This window comes from Pituophis catenifer, unplaced genomic scaffold (assembly GCF_029215685.1).
Source record: "Pituophis catenifer annectens isolate HBS135680 unplaced genomic scaffold, rPitCat1.0.hap2 SCAF_3, whole genome shotgun sequence".
Taxonomy (NCBI): domain Eukaryota; kingdom Metazoa; phylum Chordata; class Lepidosauria; order Squamata; family Colubridae; genus Pituophis; species Pituophis catenifer.
The window spans coordinates 50,994,645-51,014,737 of NW_027256883.1; the positions used below are offsets into that span (position 1 = coordinate 50,994,645).

Sequence of the window (20,093 nt, forward strand, 5' to 3'; positions counted from 1 at the left end):
TTAAAACCCTGATTTCTCTTGCATTGCAATTACATTATTATGAAAAAGATTACTGGTTTGACTTTTCAGGAGGTATAATTTTCAAATATTAACCTTATTACCCTAAGTTAAAGAACTTAATAGTGGGAAATTACAACTGTACTCAGTGATTCTGTGAAGTATGTTGATTTTCATGATACAGTGGTGTACCACTGTAAAGTGGTACAGAATTGAGGTAAAATTACTGGATTCAGTGCTACATTGGGTCATACTATTAAGTGTTTGTTCGTATTGAATTAGGAAAAATGCATGAGCAATAGTCCTGGAAATCAGCAAAGGTATTCTACTCTAGATGTGCCTTTGTTACAGAAATCTAAATTCTCTTAGATCTTTCCAATTCATTTTGATCTAATGGGTTGATGAAAATAACTCGGAGACTGTCTACAAAAATTTACACCTATGAATCAGCACAGACTGGGCACTTTCCTTTAGAAGGAAGCCAACAGACTATATACGGGAAAAGACATAAAGGAGGTGACAATTGCCCTGCTTTGGCAAGGCAATTTGAGTGATTCTGCTTCAATGAAATAAAGTTACCTCCATGTTCTAAATTGCTCTATCAAACCAAATCTGTATTGCTTCTCACACACCTTTTAGAGTAGGAGTGTCAAACTCTATTTCATTGAGGGCAGCATTAGGGTTGTGTTTGACCTCAGGGTGGGCGTGGCCAGGGTGGGTGTGGCCAGTTTGATGTCACTCAGGGGCGCCTGTGGTGTCCTGAGCACTCTGCCGGCAAAAACGGGCTCCTAAGCTCCATTTTCAGCTGCCACAGCCTCCTGCAGCCCTGAAAGCGGAGTTCAGGAGCCCATTTTAGTGTGCAGAAGCACCGTGGACCAGTCCTTTGCTGTTTCTAGGGTGGCCCTGTGGGCCAGATCTAAGTACCTCGCGGGCTGGATCTGGCCCCTAGGCCTTGAGTTTGACACCCCTATACTAGAGACTAAAATTCCCTACTGGAAACTTAAATTTGCATTCCTACACTGAGCAGGAGGATGTCTAAATGATCCCTTCCAACTCTATGAATCTTTGAGTCCATAGATCCGTGATGGCGAACTTATGGCACATGTGCCAGAAGTGGCACGCAGAGCCCTCTGTGGACACGTGCACCATCGCCAGCTGTTCTTCTGGTTTCCGGAGCGCATATGCGCACTGGCCAGCTGATCTTCATGCATGCTGGAGCCCCAGAAACCCAAAGACCAGCTAGCCAGCTCACATGCGCGTGCCAGAAACCAGAAAACCATGTGGCCGGCATTCACATGCACACCAGCCAGCTGGTCTTTGAGTTTCTGCGGCTCTGGCACACGTTCCAGTTTGGGCACTCAGTGCCGAAAAGGTTCACCATCACTGCCATAGGTAATTGAACTAAATGTTCATTTGTTCGTATATTGCTATTTTATATAATCAGAATGATTGTAATTGTAAATTAAAGAAACCTAAAGATACTAAAAAAGAGACATATTATAATGCTCCTGGAAGCACGAAGCCGAGAACACCAGCCTGAAGATGACGAATGAGACTTCGTCGAAACGTCGCCAAGACACTTCCAATTTTACGTGGGAGAAGACCCGAATAACCAAAGACCTACATACAAACACCCGCGAAAACCTGAGAAAACATATATATATATATATATATATATATATATATATATATATATATATATATATATATATATATATATATATATATACACACACACACACACACACACTAAATAATCATAAAACAGTTCACAAAATCTGGTTGTGAAACATTCACATCACAGAATCTTCTTACGTGAAGAAGTTCTCTTTTTACCATCTGTTATCAAAAAAGGACTCTTCTTACAAGTTGCAGTTCTTTTATTTAAAGACTGAAATTGCAGTATTAAACAAAAATCTCTTAATTACATACTTTTTGTTGTATGTTTGTTTACTCTATAAAGACTACCTTTGGACCATGCTTGTTATCTCTTACATGCCATCCCTCTCATTAAGGCAGCATCTTAAGATTGGTGCTTCCAGTATTTTTTTTTTTTTTTTTTTTTTACACCAAGGAAAGATTCTGGTTTAATTTAAAGGAAGAATGAATTTATAACATTCACCTATACTGGCTGCATTCTGCAATAAAATCTTTTATGGTTTTACTATAGTTTTACAGTTTTACAGATTGTGGCCTAGCATTATACACTTAAAATGGCAGAATATATGAGTGTGCATGCAGAAAGCATGGTATGAGTCTTGACTTTGAAATAATTTTTATACTACTAAGGCCATCTATCTGGAATTATGTGTCTGAATTCAAGGGAACATTTTTTTTTTAGGCTTGTGAATCCATTAAGTATACTAGAATTAAGGAAAGATTATAGGTTAATCATTTTTACCAGCAGATCAGAGATTACAGGAAAGGACCAATTTTACTGGAAAACTCTTAAAGAGGGAGCTATTTATACATATTAGTTTTCTACCTATAGTATTGCATTGTAATTATTCCTCATGAAATGCATTTAATTTTTTTAGGCAGGCATGTTAAATGTGAATTTAGAGGGACATTTCTCAAAAGGAAAAACCTAAATAATTCTGAACAGTCATACATTTCAATGTGTTGAGTAATGAAGTCCATATGATTGTCTTCCAAAGATAGTTTGCCATTTAAGGCTGCAATCCACACTTCAGACTTCTACTCAACAAGACATCATTATTTTAGCCTTGCTACTGCCAATAGATACATTTTCCTTTACAATGCAGTTAGAAATTTTGCAGCTATGTAAATGTGTAAGGCTCAATATATATGAAATGGTTTCATCATTCATTGTACAGGTATCCCCACTTATGAAGTAATTGCATCTATAAAGGGGTTACTTGTGATAAACTGGAAACTTAGAATGGTTGGGTAAATATATCATATTAAGTCATAATGCTTAGCACATTGTGTGAATCCAATCATTCTGATTTGTAAGTAACAGGCAATGGCTTAAAAATTGCACAACCAAATAATAGATTTATTTAATAAAAGTTTAAAACAACGTTTTAGCATGATGACAAAGTGGCAAGATGCAAAGGAACCATCCTATTTTTTAAATTATTTTATAGAAAATGGAGGCTGTTGCTAATATAAACAAAGAAGCAGTAGAACCATTTCCTGCACACCAGTCATTCTGCTGCAACTAGCTACTTGGTTTGGTATTCTGGGAACTATACTTGTAATCTATTCTACAACTTAACAAGGTTATGAAGGGTGCTCTACTGAAGTACAGAATAACAAAGGAAGGGACCTAGGCAATCTTCTAGTCCAACTCCCTGCTTAAGCAGGAAACTATACCATTTCAAACAAATGGTTATCCAGTCTCTTCTTAAAAAGCTCCAGTGCTGGAGCATCCACAACTTCTGTAGGCAAGTCATTCCACTGATTAATTGATCTAACTGCCAGGAAATTTCTCTTAGTTCTAGTTTCTATCCATTGATTCTTGTCCCGCCTTCAGCTGCATTGGGGAATAGGTTGACCCTCTCTTTTTAAACTTTTTTCTTTCAGAACCACTTCCCATTTTAAAAAATTATGAAAGACCCCCCCCCAAAGAGGTTATATTTATCAATATTTACCCTATTTAAAATTAAAATTCTGGCATTTGCTGCTACTACTCTTTCTCACAGGATTGTTGTTGAGGGGAAAATAGGAGGAGGAAGTAGAATTATGCACATTCATGATGTTATTTATAAAAAAAATAGGATAAAACAAAATTGTGATCATGTGATTGCAGGATGCTGCAATCATTGTAAGTGTGAGACAATTCCCAAGTGCTCAGATGGTGATCATGTAACTGCAAGGGAGTTGGTATGGCCAGATCTTGAGGACTGGTGGTAATCATAATTCCTTCAGCACCATTGTAACTTTGAACAATGGCTGAACAAATGGTGATTAACTGAGAACTACCTAAAGTTCAGCTTTCCTTTGCTTTACAGACCTGCAAAGCTCATAAAGTTTACTTTTTCATCACCATCATAATGGTCACTGTACAAGGCAGTTGCTAAACAAGGATTACCAGTATGTTTGTTTTTCTGTATTTCTCAGTTAAATACTAACAATATCATCTGTATTTTATTATTTGGTGAATTTAAATTTCCACTCAAATTGCATGATAGTAGCTTTTAATGTTAAAATTTATATTTCTAAGGAACAAATTAACCCTTGTTGGTTCAATATTAAGTATATTATTTATACTACATATTGGGACAACTGCAAGGAAAAAGCAACCAGTTATAAGTTGAAGGCTACCTATAGGTACATTTTAGAAAACAATGTTTAGTTTCTCTTATGCCCCTAAGTCAGGGGTCTGCAACCTTAAACACTCAAAGAGCCATTTGGACCTGTTTCCCACTGAAAAGAAAACACCAGGAGCCACAAAACCCTTCCTGTGCCTATTTCTTGAGTGGCCACAAAACTAGCATATGTAGTTGAATTAAACATTCTGTTTTCTTCTGAAATTTTTCTTTTCTTGGATTTATCCATGGTTGGCCTACTGGGGGTTGAGAAGCTCAATAAATCACGTGCCGGTGGGTATCACACATTGGTGGTTGTGACACATATTTTGAGTGACAGGGAGCCGCAGCAGAGGGGTGAAAGAGCCACATGCGGCTCCAGAACCGCAGGTTGCTGACCCCTGCCCTAAATAATGGGAACAAAATCCTTACGCAACAACTGATTGTTTTAATGCTCCATTACTTCCACTACAAGGAAAAATTGATACTTCACTATTAATTTTCTCTTTTTCTTTGATTATACAATAAAGTTTGCTATCTAGAATCATGGAATTTGGATATAATTTTCACCACAACCCAAAACAGATTGTACTTGATGGGATAGTAAATCAAAGCAAATGTTTTCTATATACAAGCATGAAGTATTTCCTGTTATTTTGACCAAGTCACAATTGATGTTTAATCATTCAGTACTGAACATAGAACTTCATTAAATACATGATTTGGGCAATTACTTTGTCATGGAAGCATTTGGCTGATTTCAAAAAAGCTAAGGAAGGATTGGACCTATTTAGTATTTGGATGAGAAATCCCAGGGAAATGGGAAGTTGAAAAAAAACTTTCCCGAAAAACATTCTAGAGGCGCTAGAGAAAGAAAAGAGAAGTTTAAAAAATACTAAATTCTTTCTTGGCTAGTAGCTGTTTTTTTTAATGGTTGCCTGAGTCACCTGGATGAAAAAAATATATGTTAAGGAATTTACCAAGAACTCCTCTTTCCTTTCATGTTACAAGTAATATACATTGCAGGACTTTTTAAAGACAATTTTAGTAAATTAAAAATAGAACGGTTCCTGTAACACAACTGATAAAGCCATGATCTCTCTCTCTCTCTCTCCCTCTCTCTCCCTCTCTCTCTCTCTCTCTCCCTCCATCCCTCCCTCCCTCCCTCCACAACACCGAACAGTCACTGAACGACTGGTCAGTAAGTCAGTAAGAATTCAAGGAAGTACAGTATTGCATTTATATTGGTCATGATTTATGAAATTTGGCTAGCACATTTATGCTCTATCTACATATGTCCAAACATTAGTACTTTAGGAAAATGCTTATTCAAGCTAGTAACATCAGCATTAACTCCTCATTCCTTTCCTCCTCTTTCATATTTATTAAAGATATATAATTTTAAAAACATATTTACACTATGATGCAGTTCTATTCTTGCCATCAAGTAAGCTCCATTGAACTCTAGGGAACATACTATTATATTGCCTAAAGATGTACGGAATTGTATTATTAATTATATACATACTGTTCCATTTACCAGACTTCACACATTTGTGCTATTTTTTTTCCTTTCAAAACAAAAACACATGCACATTCTGCAATTTATTATAGCCTGTGCTGCCACTATTTTCCTCATCAAAACTTCTAGCTCAATTAAAGGCATACACATGGCCTTTCAAATGATTTGGTAGAACTCTCAAGTTCTTTCTTTAAGGTGGATAAAAAACTAGCTTTTAAATTACTAATGTAAACAAGTTGAGATGGAGCCTACCTGTAATTGCTATTCGTGGAACAAATATTTCCTCACAATTTACAAGTGTGTCCTAATTTATGCTCAAAACATCTTCTGCATCTGAAAGAGTAATTTTCATGCCTCCAAGGACATTGTTCTGTTATATTTGAAGCTATGACTTATTTCAAATTTTGAACAGCTGTGGTGGCACAGTGGTTAGAATGCAGTATTGCAAGCTAATTCTGCCAACTGCCAGGAGTTCAATTCTCACCAGCTCAAGGTTGACCAATCTTTCCATCCAGTGGTGGATTCAAGTAATTTAACAACCGGTTCTCTGCCCTAATGATTTCTTCCAACAACCAGTTTGCCAAACTGCTCAGAAAGTTAACAACCAGTTCTCCCGAAGTGGTGCGAACTGGCTGAATCCCACCATTGCTTCCATCCTTCCAAGGTCAGTAAAATAAGGATCCCAGATTGTTGGGGTCAATATGCTGACTCTTGTAAGCCACTTGGGGCCATAAAGCACTATGAAGCATTATAGCAATCTTAAGTGCTATTTCTAGTGAAAATTGTTGTCAACAAGCATATAGTTGTAAGCTTATTCAGCTAGACAAGTTTTCTTGCTTTTGTTCAGTAACTTTGTATTTGGTGTAAAAGCAGATGATTGATGAGATTTCTTTAAGTGAGAGGTCTTGTGACTGTGCAAGAGTTTGCAGATTATTACCGTACAATAATTAGACTTTTTTTTAAAGAAATGTGTCCTACTCTGATCTCAGAATAGAACCATGATGTATCTTCAAGGTATGACAGTAAAATAAATTGTGCAGTGCATGCATGCCTTTAAAGGATAAAGAATTTTCTTGGCCTATTTACTACCAAAACTGTTATTGTTGTGACCTTTAAATGGGGAAAATAGCACATCAGGGCAACAATTTTTGAGCCCAGGTTTCTCAAAGTGGCTCTCTTACAGAATATGTCCAACATCCTGAAACAATATCCCAAGGAGGCAGGGGTTGTCTAGTTGCTTACTAAAGTGCCTAAACATACTGAGCGCTTGTTTTGGACGTGCTTGCTGCCTTGTGTAAGAGCATTCTTGGAAAAGAAAAAGGTTCAACCAGTCCCCAGTTGAATGGAAAGAAAAGGGCCAGGGAGGGAACAGTTTGGAAGTTAAAACTGCTTCTGGTCGGAAACTCGCGAAGCCTTGCCCAGCAGAGAGAGAGAGAGAGAGAGAGAGAGAGAGAGAGAGAGAGATTAAAGAGGCCCCCGGACAAAGGCTCCGTGAGCGAGGCGATGAAGGCGAAGGCACCCGAGGCGCTTGCGTGAGTGCTCACAGAGCCAGGATGATGCACCAGTCTCAAACCCTTCACTACCACTTAGTTTCTCACGGCCACCACACGCTGTTTCTCCTCAACTCTCCGCACGCTCTCCGCCGAGAGCAATTTGTGCCTTGCTCCTTAGCAAGAATGAGAAAGAGTTGCACGCTGTTTGGTCAGAGAAGAAAAGCGGGGAAGGCGGGGAGAGGAGGAGGAGGAGGAGGAGGAGAGGGAGGCTAGCCATCCTTCGGGTAGGATGTGCGAACCGGAGGGCGGAAACTTTGGAAGAAGAAGAAGGAAAGAAGCGAGCGAGCCGGAGGGGGAGTCGGTGGGATTTCTTGCGCCGGTAGAAAAACTCAACGGGAGAACTGAAGCGAAGGCAACCCGAAGTGAAGTGTGGGGAAGGAAAAAAAAAAAAAACTGGCGGGAGAAGAAAAAAGGCGTGTAAGAAGCGGCGAAGCACCCAGCAGGAAGGCGAATCCCACCACAGCGGCTCTTCGTCTTCACGCCTCGTCGCCTCCCACGCGAGTCTAGTGAGCTGGTGGCGCGCCGGTTCGGGCGGAAATGGAGCTGCTCGCGAAGCCCTTCGGCTGCGTGGTGGCGCTGGTCTTGTCTCTCGGGGGCTGCCTCAGCCTGGTCTCCCCCTACTCGGGTCCGGGTCGTTCGGGCGCCAGAAATAAGTAAGACTCTCTCTCTCACTCGCGCGACCCAGCTTCTCCCCAAATCCACCTTTCTTTCTCCGGCCCTGGGGGGGGGGGGGAAACTATTTTGCGCATTTCGGGTCTCCCTCACGGCCCCGTACAGAGAGTTTCGTGGCTTTATATATATATATACATATATTATTCTCCTGCCATTTGTAATGCTGCCGTGTGAATAATTTAAAAACCCCAAATCTCCTGGGTGGAGTCCCCGTCTCTTGGATAGGCGCCGAATCCCGGCTTTTTCTCCCTGGTGTTGACAGCTCGGAAGAGACGAGGTCGGAGGCGGGTTTGAGGTACTCAAACTCAGATTCTCCAACCGGCCAGTTGGAGCAAATGGTGGCAAAATGGGGAATGGGCCAGTTGGAGCAAATGGTGGCCTGGTGGCAAAACGGGGAATGGGTGGACTGGCGAGCCTTGGGAAGCTCTTCCCTGATCAGTGGGGTCAGTTAACACCTTCTGGGCTGGGAAGCAGGGCCTGCTGGAGTTGCCACTTTCTGAAAGAACTTAGGCTGAGTTCACATGTGCCTGATTTTTCCTTCCAGGAGTCTCCCAGGGCCAACTAAATAGAAAAGTGTGGGACTTGAATTGGCGGGTTCCTTCTACAACGTCTATTTTGTGATTCATTTCTTCCTTTTGTATGTTGGTAGGGCATCCTGCCTCTGATTGAATGAATTTAGAGCTCTTGTTCCTTTTTAGCGGGCACAAAAAAGTTCGCCTGCCAGTGATTTCCAGTGCCAGTTGGTTACTTCTGCTTATTTTGACAGCTTCCCCCCCCATCTCTGACAAATGACTTAAGGTTAGGATTATTGATTGACAGATGGCAGTCCAATGAATTTATGTACAATTTAATCCCAATAAGAGTGCCATACCAATCTATGGCAGGCCGAAACATTTTGGACAAATGATTTTAGCCCTAGTAGCTAACAAAAAAAGGAACAAGAGTTGAACCAATTGCAATGAATGCGGCGTATGCATCCTTGAGCACACAATCCGGTAGTCATTAATTCTCTACGGGATGTCTTAACTCCAGGTTGTGCTTCTTTGTAGTTGGAGATTATTATTTCTGACAGCAAAAGAATATTCTCTGCTGTTTCTATAGCCTATGAATACTACCAGACTGATCTTAACTATCTCTGCCTTCAGCTGCAAGGCAGCATTGCAATGCTGATGGGGCACTTAATAACATAGTTGTTTTCTGATAAAGACCTATGGAGTAAGTGATGGTCTGGAACATGAGAGGTCGCTTGTCCTCAGCAGTGGCTGAGGAAAGTTCCCCATAGTCAGACTGCAGTGCTATCAATTCATCTTCTGCGCATGCGCAAGATGGCAGCTTCCCTGTGATCCGGGTGATCCTCGGGGGGGTGAGTATGGCTCCAGGGGGCCTCTGGAGGGCTGAATTTCGACCGCTGCAGCCCTGGCCCAGCTGGAGGAGTGTTGGGGCTCTCTGTTGAGGGGTCTCCGGCCTCTTAGAGTGTCCTTGAGGCTTGCGGAGACCGTAGGACGGCGAGAGCGGCCCGAAGGAGGAGGGCGGCGGCGGATTTTCTTTGCGAAGGCGGCAGAGCCAGGATGACGGCGCCGGCGCCGCGGCGGCGGCGATGCAGCACCCTCGCTGGGATCCTCGCCAACCCAATCCGCCCTGGACATGTGCTAGGGGCGGAGGGGGGGGCGAGGTAGGGACGGGGAGGCTGGCAGCGGCGGCGACGGCGATGCTGGCGGCGTGGAAATGGCGGCCGCCGGGACAAGAAAGAAGCCGCCATAGTTTGGTGCGTGGGAGCGTCGGAGAGGTTGGCAGCCGCTCACTGGCCGTTTTGGATCTCCTGGGCGACCGTGGGGCGTTGTTTTGGCCCCTCGGTCATCCCAGAGGCCTCCATGTGGACTTATGGAGGCTGGGCGAGGTTGGGCGAGGCAAGCAGCATGGCTGCAAAGAAGATCTGGGAGGGGTAGGGGAGAGCTGGACTATGACTGAGGGGTTTTCCCCCTATGGAGTTTGTTGCCTCTGCTCTCCTTTTTGCTCTCCCCCCCCCTGTATGTGGTGATGCCATGCTGGGTATGCCTGCTGAACAATTCATCTCCAGGTCTAGGTGCCATCTTGACCTCCCCGGAGGTAATGACGGTTATGATCTCCGCTATTTGAGCCTGCTTGGACTTTGTGGACTGACCTGATCCCATTCTTTCCCTCCATTGAATGGAGGTTTACATCTGGGGATTCAAGTCGTGGTGGAGTGGGTCTATAACTACTGTCTCAATTCCGGCCTTCTGGACGATCGTGGTTGACCAGCCGCCGTGAGAGGGGGGCTGGGTCACCCCTGCCGGATCGAAACAGCATTTTACTCCCGCCATTGCCGTGAGAGGGCACTGAGGTCTCACATGCTCCAATGGAACTCTATTGAAATCTGGCATTCCACTCCTTCTGACTGTGTTAACATCAAATTGGCCCCTGGCTATTGGCCATGAATTATCACCTCCCTTGACGTTGATGTATTCGGGGAATGACCTTCGTGCCCTGCGAGACTCCCCCCTCTCGCAGGCTTGGCCCTCTTCGTTATCGAGGGCCTATCTTGATGACGGGCGTTGGAGCCCCGAGAGATGGCATGCGGCTAAGAAGAGTTTGAGGGGTTTTTTAAGTGGGTTTCTTAGTGGGTTTTTAACAAAAATTTTAAGGGGTTCGGGGGGGATTAGGGTGGGTTCTGGGGGAAATCCACTGGGTTCAAGACCAGCCTTAGCGAAGGGCTGCGACACTAGGGACGCAGAACCGGAGGTCGGGGAGGGGGTTGGAGTTCGATTTGAAGAGGGTTGTTCCATCAGCATAGTGAGTGGGAGGGGCAGATATGGCGGAAGCTGGGGACCATATCATGTGCGGGGAATGCGCACTCGCTATCTTAGAGCGATTGCGCACTCCGGCCCCCAATGCTTTTCTTGTTCCCCAGGCTGTCCAGATTCTCAGGGCCAGAGCCTCCGGCTGATGCTGTGCAATGCCAGGTCCGTTGTTAATAAAGCCCCCCTCATTCACGATCTTATTCAGGAGGGGGAGGCGGACCTGGCGGGCATTACGGAGACCTGGTTGGGCCATGAGGGGGGAGTCCCCCTCGTGGATATATGCCCACCAGGCTTCCGTGCATTTCATCAACCGAGGGCTCAGGGCAGGGGCGGGGGGGGTGGCGGTTATTATAAAGGAAGGTCTAGATCCAAGGGAGACCACTGTTCCACAGATAGCCGGATGTGAGTCCCTCTTTGTGAAGTGGGGTCATGGAGTACAGATGGGCTTGTTGGTCACGTACCTGGCTCCCTGCCACGTGGCAACGGCCCTGCCCGAGCTCCTTAACGTTATAGCCGAGGTGGCGGTGGCTACCCCCAGATTTGCCATCATGGGGGACTTTAACCTGCCATCCATCGGTGAAACGTCTGAGGTGGCTCGAGAGTTCATGGCTTCCATGACGGCCATGGACCTTACTCAGTTAATTCATGACCCCACTCACACAGGGGGACACACTCTGGACTTAGTTTTTGTCTCTGGTCAGTGGTTGAGTGGCCTTGATATAGGGGATATAGTCATCGAACCCTTGTCATGGTCTGACCACTCGCTCCTTCGACTGGACTTTCTAACCGCTGCACCCTGCCGCAGGGAGGCGGGACCGACAAGGTGGTTCCGCCCCAGGCACCTGATGGACCCTGACAGGTTCCAGATGGAGCTTGGGCCATTTCCTGAGATTCTGGCTCATGACTCGGCGGAAGACCTGGTGGCCGCCTGGGACAGTGCGGCTGCCGGGGCCTTGGACCGAGTCGTGCCTTTGCGGCCTCTGACCCGGCACCGAACTCACCTAGCTCCTTGGTTCTCCGAGGAGCTTAGAGAGATGAAGCGCCGGAAAAGACGCCTGGAGAGTAGCTGGAGGACCAGCCGCTCCGAATCTGACCGAACACGGGTGAGGTCTCATATTAAGACCTACCTAGTGGCGATAAAAGCGGCGAAAACTAGCTATTTTGCCGCTCTTATCGCGTCATCAGATAATCGCCCAGCCGCCCTGTTTAGGGTGACCCGCTCCCTCCTCCATCTGGAAGTGCGGGATGACCCCTTGCAGGGTCGAGCTGAGGATTTTGTGCAATATCTGTATGACAAAATCGCTCAGATTCGAGAAGGGCTGGCCTCTGACTGGGTATGTCCGGACGGGATGACTGAGGCAGGTCTTGAGAGTGTTATCTGGGGGGAGTTCGATCCTGTGACTCCCGAGGACATGGACAGGATCCTGGGACGGCTGAACGCGACCACATGTTTATTGGACCCGTGTCCCTCCTGGTTGGTACTGGCCTCCCGGGAGGTGACGCGAGGCTGGCTCCAGATGATTGTTAACGCTTCTTTGGGTGAGGGGGTCCTGCCGGCCGCTTTGAAAGAAGCGGTGGTGAGGCCCCTCCTCAAGAAGCCCTCTCTGGATCCGGCTGTTTTGGCTAACTATCGTCCAGTCTCCAACCTTCGCTTCGTTGCGAAGGTTGTTGAGAGTGTGGTGGCGCAACAGCTTCCCCGGTACCTGGATGAAGCTGTCTATCTAGACCCGCTCCAGTCCGGCTTCCGGCCTGGGCACAGCACGGAAACGGCATTGGTCGCATTGGTGGATGATCTCTGGAGGGCCCGGGATAGGGGTCATTCCTCTATCCTGGTCCTGTTAGACCTCTCAGCGGCTTTTGATACCATCGACCATGGTATCATGTTGCACCGGTTGGCGGGGTTGGGGGTGGGAGGCACCGTTTTGCGGTGGTTCTCCTCCTACCTCTCCGACCGGTCGCAATCTGTGTTGACAGGGGGGCAGCGGTCGACCCCGAGGCACCTTGCTTGTGGGGTGCCACAAGGGTCGGTACTCTCGCCCCTTCTGTTCAACATTTATGTAAAGCCGCTGGGTGAGATCATCCGTGGCTTCGGGGTGGAGTTCCATCAATACGCTGATGACACCCAGCTGTATATCTCCACCCCAGGCCACCCCAATGATGCCCTTGAAGTGTTGTCCCAGTGCCTGGAGGCCGTGCGGGCCTGGATGGGGAGAAACAGGCTCCAACTCAACCCCTCCAAGACCGAGTGGCTGTGGCTCCCGGCGTCCCGATATAGCCAGCTGACGCCATCGCTGACTATTGGGGGTGAATCACTCGCCCCCACGGAGAGGGCTCGCAACTTGGGCGTCCTCCTGGACGCACGGCTGTCCTTGGAAGATCATTTGACGGCCGTGGCCAGGGGGGCTTTTTATCAGGTTCGCCTGATACGCCAGTTGCGTCCCTTTCTAGATCGGGACTCCCTACGCACAGTCACTCAGGCACTCGTCACCTCCCGCCTGGACTACTGCAACGCTCTCTACATGGGGCTCCCCCTGGGGTGCACCCGGAGGCTCCAGCTGGTCCAGAACGCGGCCGCGCGGGGGATCATGGGGGCGACGAGGCGCTCCCACGTGACACCTCTCCTGCGCGAGCTGCACTGGCTCCCGGTGGTCTTCCGGGTGCGCTTCAAGGTGTTGGTGACCACCTTTAAAGCGCTCCATGGCTTAGGGCCGGGGTACTTACGAGACCGCCTTCTGCCACCAATAGCCTCCCACCGGCCAGTACGCTCACACAGAGTGGGCCTCCTCAGGGTGCCGTCCGCCAGGCAATGTCGGCTGGCGACCCCCAGGGGGAGAGCCTTCTCTGTGGTGGCGCCTACCCTCTGGAACACCCTCCCCCCAGAATTACGCATAATAACAGACCTCCGGATTTTTCGTCGGGCCCTAAAAACCTATTTATTCCAACAAGCTGGGCTGGCTTGACCAAATTTTTTAATTTTTAAATTGATTTTAAATTGGAAATGGTTTTAATTTGGCCAAAACATTTAATTATTTTAAATAGTTTTTTAGATTCACCATGTTTGTATATATGTCTTGTTTTTACCTTGGCTGTGCACCGCCCTGAGTCCTATTTTGGAGAAGGGCGGTATAAAAATTTAATTAAATAAATAAATAAATAAATAAATCTTTGAGCTGGCAGAAAACTGCCATATAAAATAAAGTCTGATTACGATCCCTATCTCCCTAAGGCAGGGCTCCTCAAACTTTTTAAACGGGGCCAATTCACGGTCCCTCAGACTGTTGGGGGGCCAGATCGGCTGGGAGGGTGTGGTCATGTGACTGGGTGGGTGTGTCTAGGTCATGTGACTGGATGGGTGTGGCCAATTTAACAGTCCATTGAACAATGCACACAAATTTTAACTTGTTTTGCTCTTGGGGGTGTTTTATTTGCTTTTGTTTGCATGTTGCTCTTTTGGTTGCCTTTTCTTTTTACTAGATCATTTTTTCAATTGTTTAGGAGTCTAGTGGTCCACTTCAGGAAACTCAGTTTTGCAGCAATTCTTCTAAGCCCCAAGGAGCTTGAGAAGTCTCTCTCTGTCTCTCTCTAACTCTTTGTCTCTCTCTTTCCTTCTCTCTCTCTCTCCCTCTTTTTCTTTTTTCTCTCTTTCTTTGTCTCTCTCCCTCTCTCTCTCTCCCTCTCTCTTTCTCTCTGTCTCTCTGTCTCTTTCTTTGTCTCTCGCCCATCTCTCCCCCTCCTTCTCTCTCCCTCTCTCTCCCCCTCTCTCTTTCTATCTCTATCTTTCTTTGTCTCCCTCCCTCTCTCTTTCTCTCTCTCTCCTTCTCTCTCCCTGTCTCTCTTTCTCTCTCCCACCTCTTTCTCTCTCTCTCTCTCCTTCTCTTTCTTTCTCTCTCTCTCTCTCGCTTTCTCTCTGTCTGTCTGTCTCCTTCTTTGTCTCTCTCCCACTCTCTCCCCCTTTATCTCTCTCCCTCTCTTTCTGTCTCTCTGTCTGTCTGTCTCTCTTTCTTTGTCTCCCTCTCTCTCTCTCCCTCTCCTTCTCTCTCCCTCTCTCTCTTTCTCTCTCTCTCTCTTTCATTCTTTCTCTTTCTCCCTTTCTTTCTTTCTCTCTTTCTCTCTCTGCCTGTCTCCCTCTTTGTCTCTCTCCCACTCTCTCTCCCTTTCTCTCTCCCCCTCTTTCTGTTTCTCTGTTGCTCTGTCTCTCTTTCTTTGTCTCCCGCTCTCTCTCCTTCTCTCTCTTTCTCTCTCCCCCTCTTTCTCTCTTTCATTCTTTCTCTCTCTTTCTTCCTTTCTCTCTCTCTCTCTCTGTCTCTCTTTCTTTGTCTCTCTCCCTCTCTCTCTTTCTGTCTCTCTGTCTGTCTGTCTCTCTTTCTTTCTCTCTCTCCTTCTCTCTCCCTCTCCTTCTCTCTCCCTCTCTCTCCCTCTCTCTTTTTGTCGCTCTGTCTCTCTTTCTTTGTCTCTCTCCCTCTCCCCCCCCTCTTTCTCTCTCTTTCATTCTCTTTCTCTCTTTCTTTTTCTTTCTCTCTTTCTTTCTCTTTCCCTCTCTCTTTCCTTCTCTCCCTCCCTCTCTCTTTCTGTCTCTCTCTCTCTCTGTGTTTTTTTCTCTCTCTCTCTCTCTTTCTGTCTCTCTCTCTGTGTGTGTCTATCTCTATCGTGTGGAGGCAGGGAAGATGAAAAACGGGCAGTTTTTGCCTGGTTTTTTGCCTCCTTTCACCCCCTCCCAACCCCCCACCTCCACAAGCATTCTACAGGCTAAAACCAGAAAATGGCTCATTTTTTTGGCCAACAACGGGCCATTTTTCCACCTCCACAAGCATTCTTCAGGCTAAAATTGTTGAGCTTATCTTTTGGTTCCAGCCCACAGGTCTCCCAAAGGCAAGTCGTGCGCTCTGCTGAAGGGTAGGCAGGGTGATGTGGGCGGGGCAACCTCATGGTGTTCCGCAGGCCGTAGTTTGAGGACCCATGCTCTAGAAAGACCAACAAAGATGAGGGGACTGAATGATAAAACAACAGTTGCAGGAATTGGGTAAGAGTAATGAAAAGAAGGACTAGGGGTGATATGATAGTGTTCCAATATTTGAGGGGCTGCCAGAAAGAAGAGGGGGTCAGCCTTTTCTCCAAAATACCTGAAGGCAGGACAAGAAGCAATGGATGGAAACTAATTGAGGAGAGGATCAACCTAGAACCAAAGAGAAATTTCCTGACAGAACAATTAATAAGTGGAACAACTTGCCTCCAGAAGTTGTGGGTGCTCCAACACTGGAGTTTTTAAAGAGGAGATTGGACAACCATTTATCTGAAATGGTATAGGGTTTCCTGCTTGAGCAGTTGGTTGGACTATAAGACTTCCAAAGCAGGGATGAAATCCAGCAGGTTCTGACAGGTTCTGGAGAACCAGTAGCAGAAATTTTGAGCAATTCGGAGAACCGGCACCGGAAATTTTGAGTAGTTCGGAGAACCGGCAAATACCACCTCTGCCTGGCCCCAGAATGGAGTGGGAATGGAGATTTTGCAGTATCCTTCCTCTGCTCCAAAGTCCCTTCCAACTCTGTAATACTGTTATTCCTTCTTTACAGTCTGGACTGGAAACAATCAAGGAAAAAGAATCCAAGAGCTCTAATAGTATTCATTATAAATAAAATAAAAGTTACAATACAATTCCAGCAAGTATCTATTCTCAGATGAAACAAGTATAGGTAGTTTTAGGGCAGCAAAACTCTTGTCTGTTTTTGCCTATTCTTTCTATGCAGAGTGCTAGACATGGTCTTACTAATTAGCAATAGCATTTAGGCTTATAAACCATCCCATAGTGCTTTGTAGCACTCCTTGAGCAGTTTACCAAGTCATCATATTGCCTCTAACAATATGGATCCTCATTTTATCAACCTCAGAAGGATGAAAGTGCTGAGTGCCCCATCAGGATTGAACTCCAGGTGGTGGGCAGAGTTTGCCTATAATACTGTATTCTAACCGCTGCACCACCAGGGCTCTTCTTTTGTAATAGGCATAAAATAGCAGAATAAAGAGTGTCGGAGCATCTTCCTGCCATGGTTACATGCAAACAGGGAAAAGTCCTGAGTAGAATAGAATGCCTCTTGCTAGTGGGAGTTGTAGAGTGAGGGTAAAGCAGTTGGAAATGACACACTGCAGATGTATAAGATTAAAAAATACACAGTTATACTGTACACTAAGATATCTTTTATCTATGTATGCTTAAATGAAGAAGCCATAGTTTATTGGGTTCCTTTGTTTTGCTAATATCTCATAGTATCATGAAAATGTATATGTTCCACATTTTGGTATTCTCCAGATGTGAAACTATAGCTTCCATAATCCTCATCCTGTTTGGCTAAGAATTAAGGAGTTTTTAGGCATATAAAGACACCAAGTCTGTGTACACTGCTTTAGATCACTTCATTAAGTGTTCTTTACACTTTCATTTTATCACATTTTTGTCATTCCATCTGGATAGTGTTGACATCTGAAGTTATGATTTCAATAGAAACTTATATTCCACTTGGTCCTTTTAAATGGTATTCCAATTGGGCTGAGATTTTTGGGTAGTCTCTCTTTCAGGAAGTCACCAAATGTGTAATTTTCTTTGTTCCTTCTGGGAGGAAGCTTCATGGTACCCAAAGCAGAACATCTAGATCAGTGGTGGAATTCAATTTTTTTTACTACCGGTTCTGGTGGGCGTGGCAGGGGAAGGATACTACAAAATCTCCATTCCCACCCTACTCTGGGGTCAGCCAGAGGTGGTATTTGCCGGTTCTCTGAACTACTCAAAATTTCCGCTACCGGTTCTCCAGAACCTGCTGAATAGCACCCCTGATCTAGATTCAGTCACAGTTTTGTTCCATATAGCATCAACCTTGTGAACTCTCAAGTTTCCTCTTCCTGCTATATATTCAAAATATTTATTTATTGATTTATTGTGTTTGTGTGTTATGTGTTTGAGTAGATATATACTTTCTCTTGAGAGCAGGCAACAGATTTTCATTTTTAATGTGGGCCAGGCTGTATTGTTATTGAGAGTAGCTTGATACTTAGTTTTTTTATTGTACTTGATTGTTTCAAAATTTCATTAAGCAAAATTCCACACAGCTGGCAATAATTACTCTTTTAAAAAAACAGAATTCTATTAGAATGAGGAAAATTTAATTCCAACAAGCAAAAACAGTAAGCAAAGATATTGATATCCGATTTAGGTATTTAAAACATTTGCCTTCTTTCATTTAGTTTCTTACAGTTGTTCTGCATGCAGAGTTTGCATCATAATGCATTTGTATCATTACTACTCCACCTGTTCTCACCCCCACAGACATTGTTTGCCCCATTGATAATCAGCTATAGCTTATAAAACATAAATCTTGCATTATATAATACGTTAGTCCTTAAGTAAAACCATATTACGATTTAACACAATGTCTATGAATTCTGTCTCTTTCGCATTTTGGAATGAGGGATTTCTGTCTCCAGATCTCAAAATACAAAAACAGATCCTGTATCTACTTATCTGGGAATACAGCTCAGTCTTGCATCTGAGTAGACATACATAGAAATTAGCTGTTATCCTCATACATTCTCTTATTCTCTACACTGCTGCATTTTATTTAACTTCTATATTTGCATCTAGAAAGAACACATGTGCTAGAGCTTCTGCTACAAGATCTTTGGTGTTCCTCGTGTGTTGGGCCAGTGGTAGGAAGTGGAAGAAAATAATTGCTCCTCTACTTTAATTATCTCTTGGGTAAAACATTGGACCAATATTCCATATTTGTTTTAGACAAACCGCTTAATACAATGGTGAAATCCAATTTTTTTTTTACTACCGGTTCTGTGGGCATGGTTTGGTGGGCCTGGTGTGGCTTGGTGGGCATGGCAGAGGAAGGATACTGCAAAATCCTCATTCCCTCCCCACTCCTGGGGGAAGGATATTGCAAAATCTCCATTCCCACCCCACTCTGGGGCCAGCCAGAGGTGGTATTTGCCAGTTCTCTGAACTACTCAAAATTTCTGCTACCAGTTCTCCGAACTACTCAAAATTTCCACCACCGGTTCTCCAGAACCTGCTGGATTTCACCCCTGGCTTAATAATATTAAACTATTTTAATATTATTGTATATTGTATATTACAATATTATTATTCTAATGCCTGCCTTTTCTGTTCTCGCCCTCTCTACAGAAACTGGTGTGCCTATGTAGTGAACAAGAATGTGAGCTGCTCTGTGCTGGATGGCACCGAAAGCTTTGTTCAAGTTCAGTATGTATGTCTTTGGAACCAAGAACCCTGCCCTCATGCTCCCATGTAAGTAAGAATACCTCAATCTAGAATGGGAAAATATCTGATTATCTTTTTCAGCAAAGCAGTATATATGCAGCATATCCTGTGGATCTGTACCATTTTTTAAAGTGAAGCTACAGCATAAAATATTTATATTATAGTCCAAGACAGCTGAAGCTAATTAGAAAAGTTGACTCTTCTTCAATAAATCATGCAACAATTTATTGTTACGTTATTCAGAACAGAAGGAAATTGCAAAAATATTATAATTACATAACTAATTTAAGACTTAATATCAGATAAGAGGGTTTTTTTATAATACTTTAATCAGAGTTAGCACAATTAGTACCTGGAGTTTTGTTCAGTCTACTGTTCAATCTGTGTGTATGCTTGTTGGTGAATTCTTTGTTAATTCTTTGTCTTAGATGTTTTTCATTTCAAGGTTGTAGGCATCCTGAGCAATCATAAAGTTTGCTGTAAATCAGCAGCAGTCTTTGAAATAATTGGGATGAAGCCAAAATGTACTCATAATTTTGAATCTGTTTTTGAAATGTGTGTTGTCCTGACATCCAGAAATACACATTTTGGGATGTAAAGAGTTACACTTTTATGAAATACAAACCAGAAAGCCATTGAAGGAGTTGTTAAAATAGAAATCTTAGCTAGCCATCTGGCCAGCAGCTAGCCATTTGGGGAGGGGTGTCTGTCTGATGTGAACAGTATAATAACACAAGCCTCACCCCCTTTTTTGCATGTGTCACAGCACATGCTCAAAAGAGGAAGAACGTATAATGAAACTTCATGGTATTGTTTTCATCAGAATAATCCTGTGGGTGCCATTGCATCTGTCCAAGTGGATCTTCCTTGAAATATGGTACCAGAAACCATTCCATTACTTTGTTCTCAAACTGAGAAGTACCAAGAAGATACTTTATTCCCATATTTGACAAAGTCTAGCAAGTAAATCCCACTGTTTCA

At 44.4% G+C, this 20,093-nt stretch overlaps 1 protein-coding gene across 1 annotated transcript in view; it reads left to right on the forward strand.

The window, feature by feature from the left end:
- The first annotated feature begins 7,883 nt into the window (after window positions 1–7,883).
- The window catches only part of EMILIN2 (elastin microfibril interfacer 2), a 36,830-nt gene continuing 24,620 nt past the window's right edge, over window positions 7,884–20,093 (forward strand). The window contains exons 1-2 of the mRNA XM_070942362.1: window positions 7,884–7,999; window positions 19,017–19,139. Coding sequence (XP_070798463.1) covers window positions 7,884–7,999; window positions 19,017–19,139 — 239 coding nt within the window. The remainder of the gene's footprint in view (window positions 8,000–19,016; window positions 19,140–20,093) is intronic.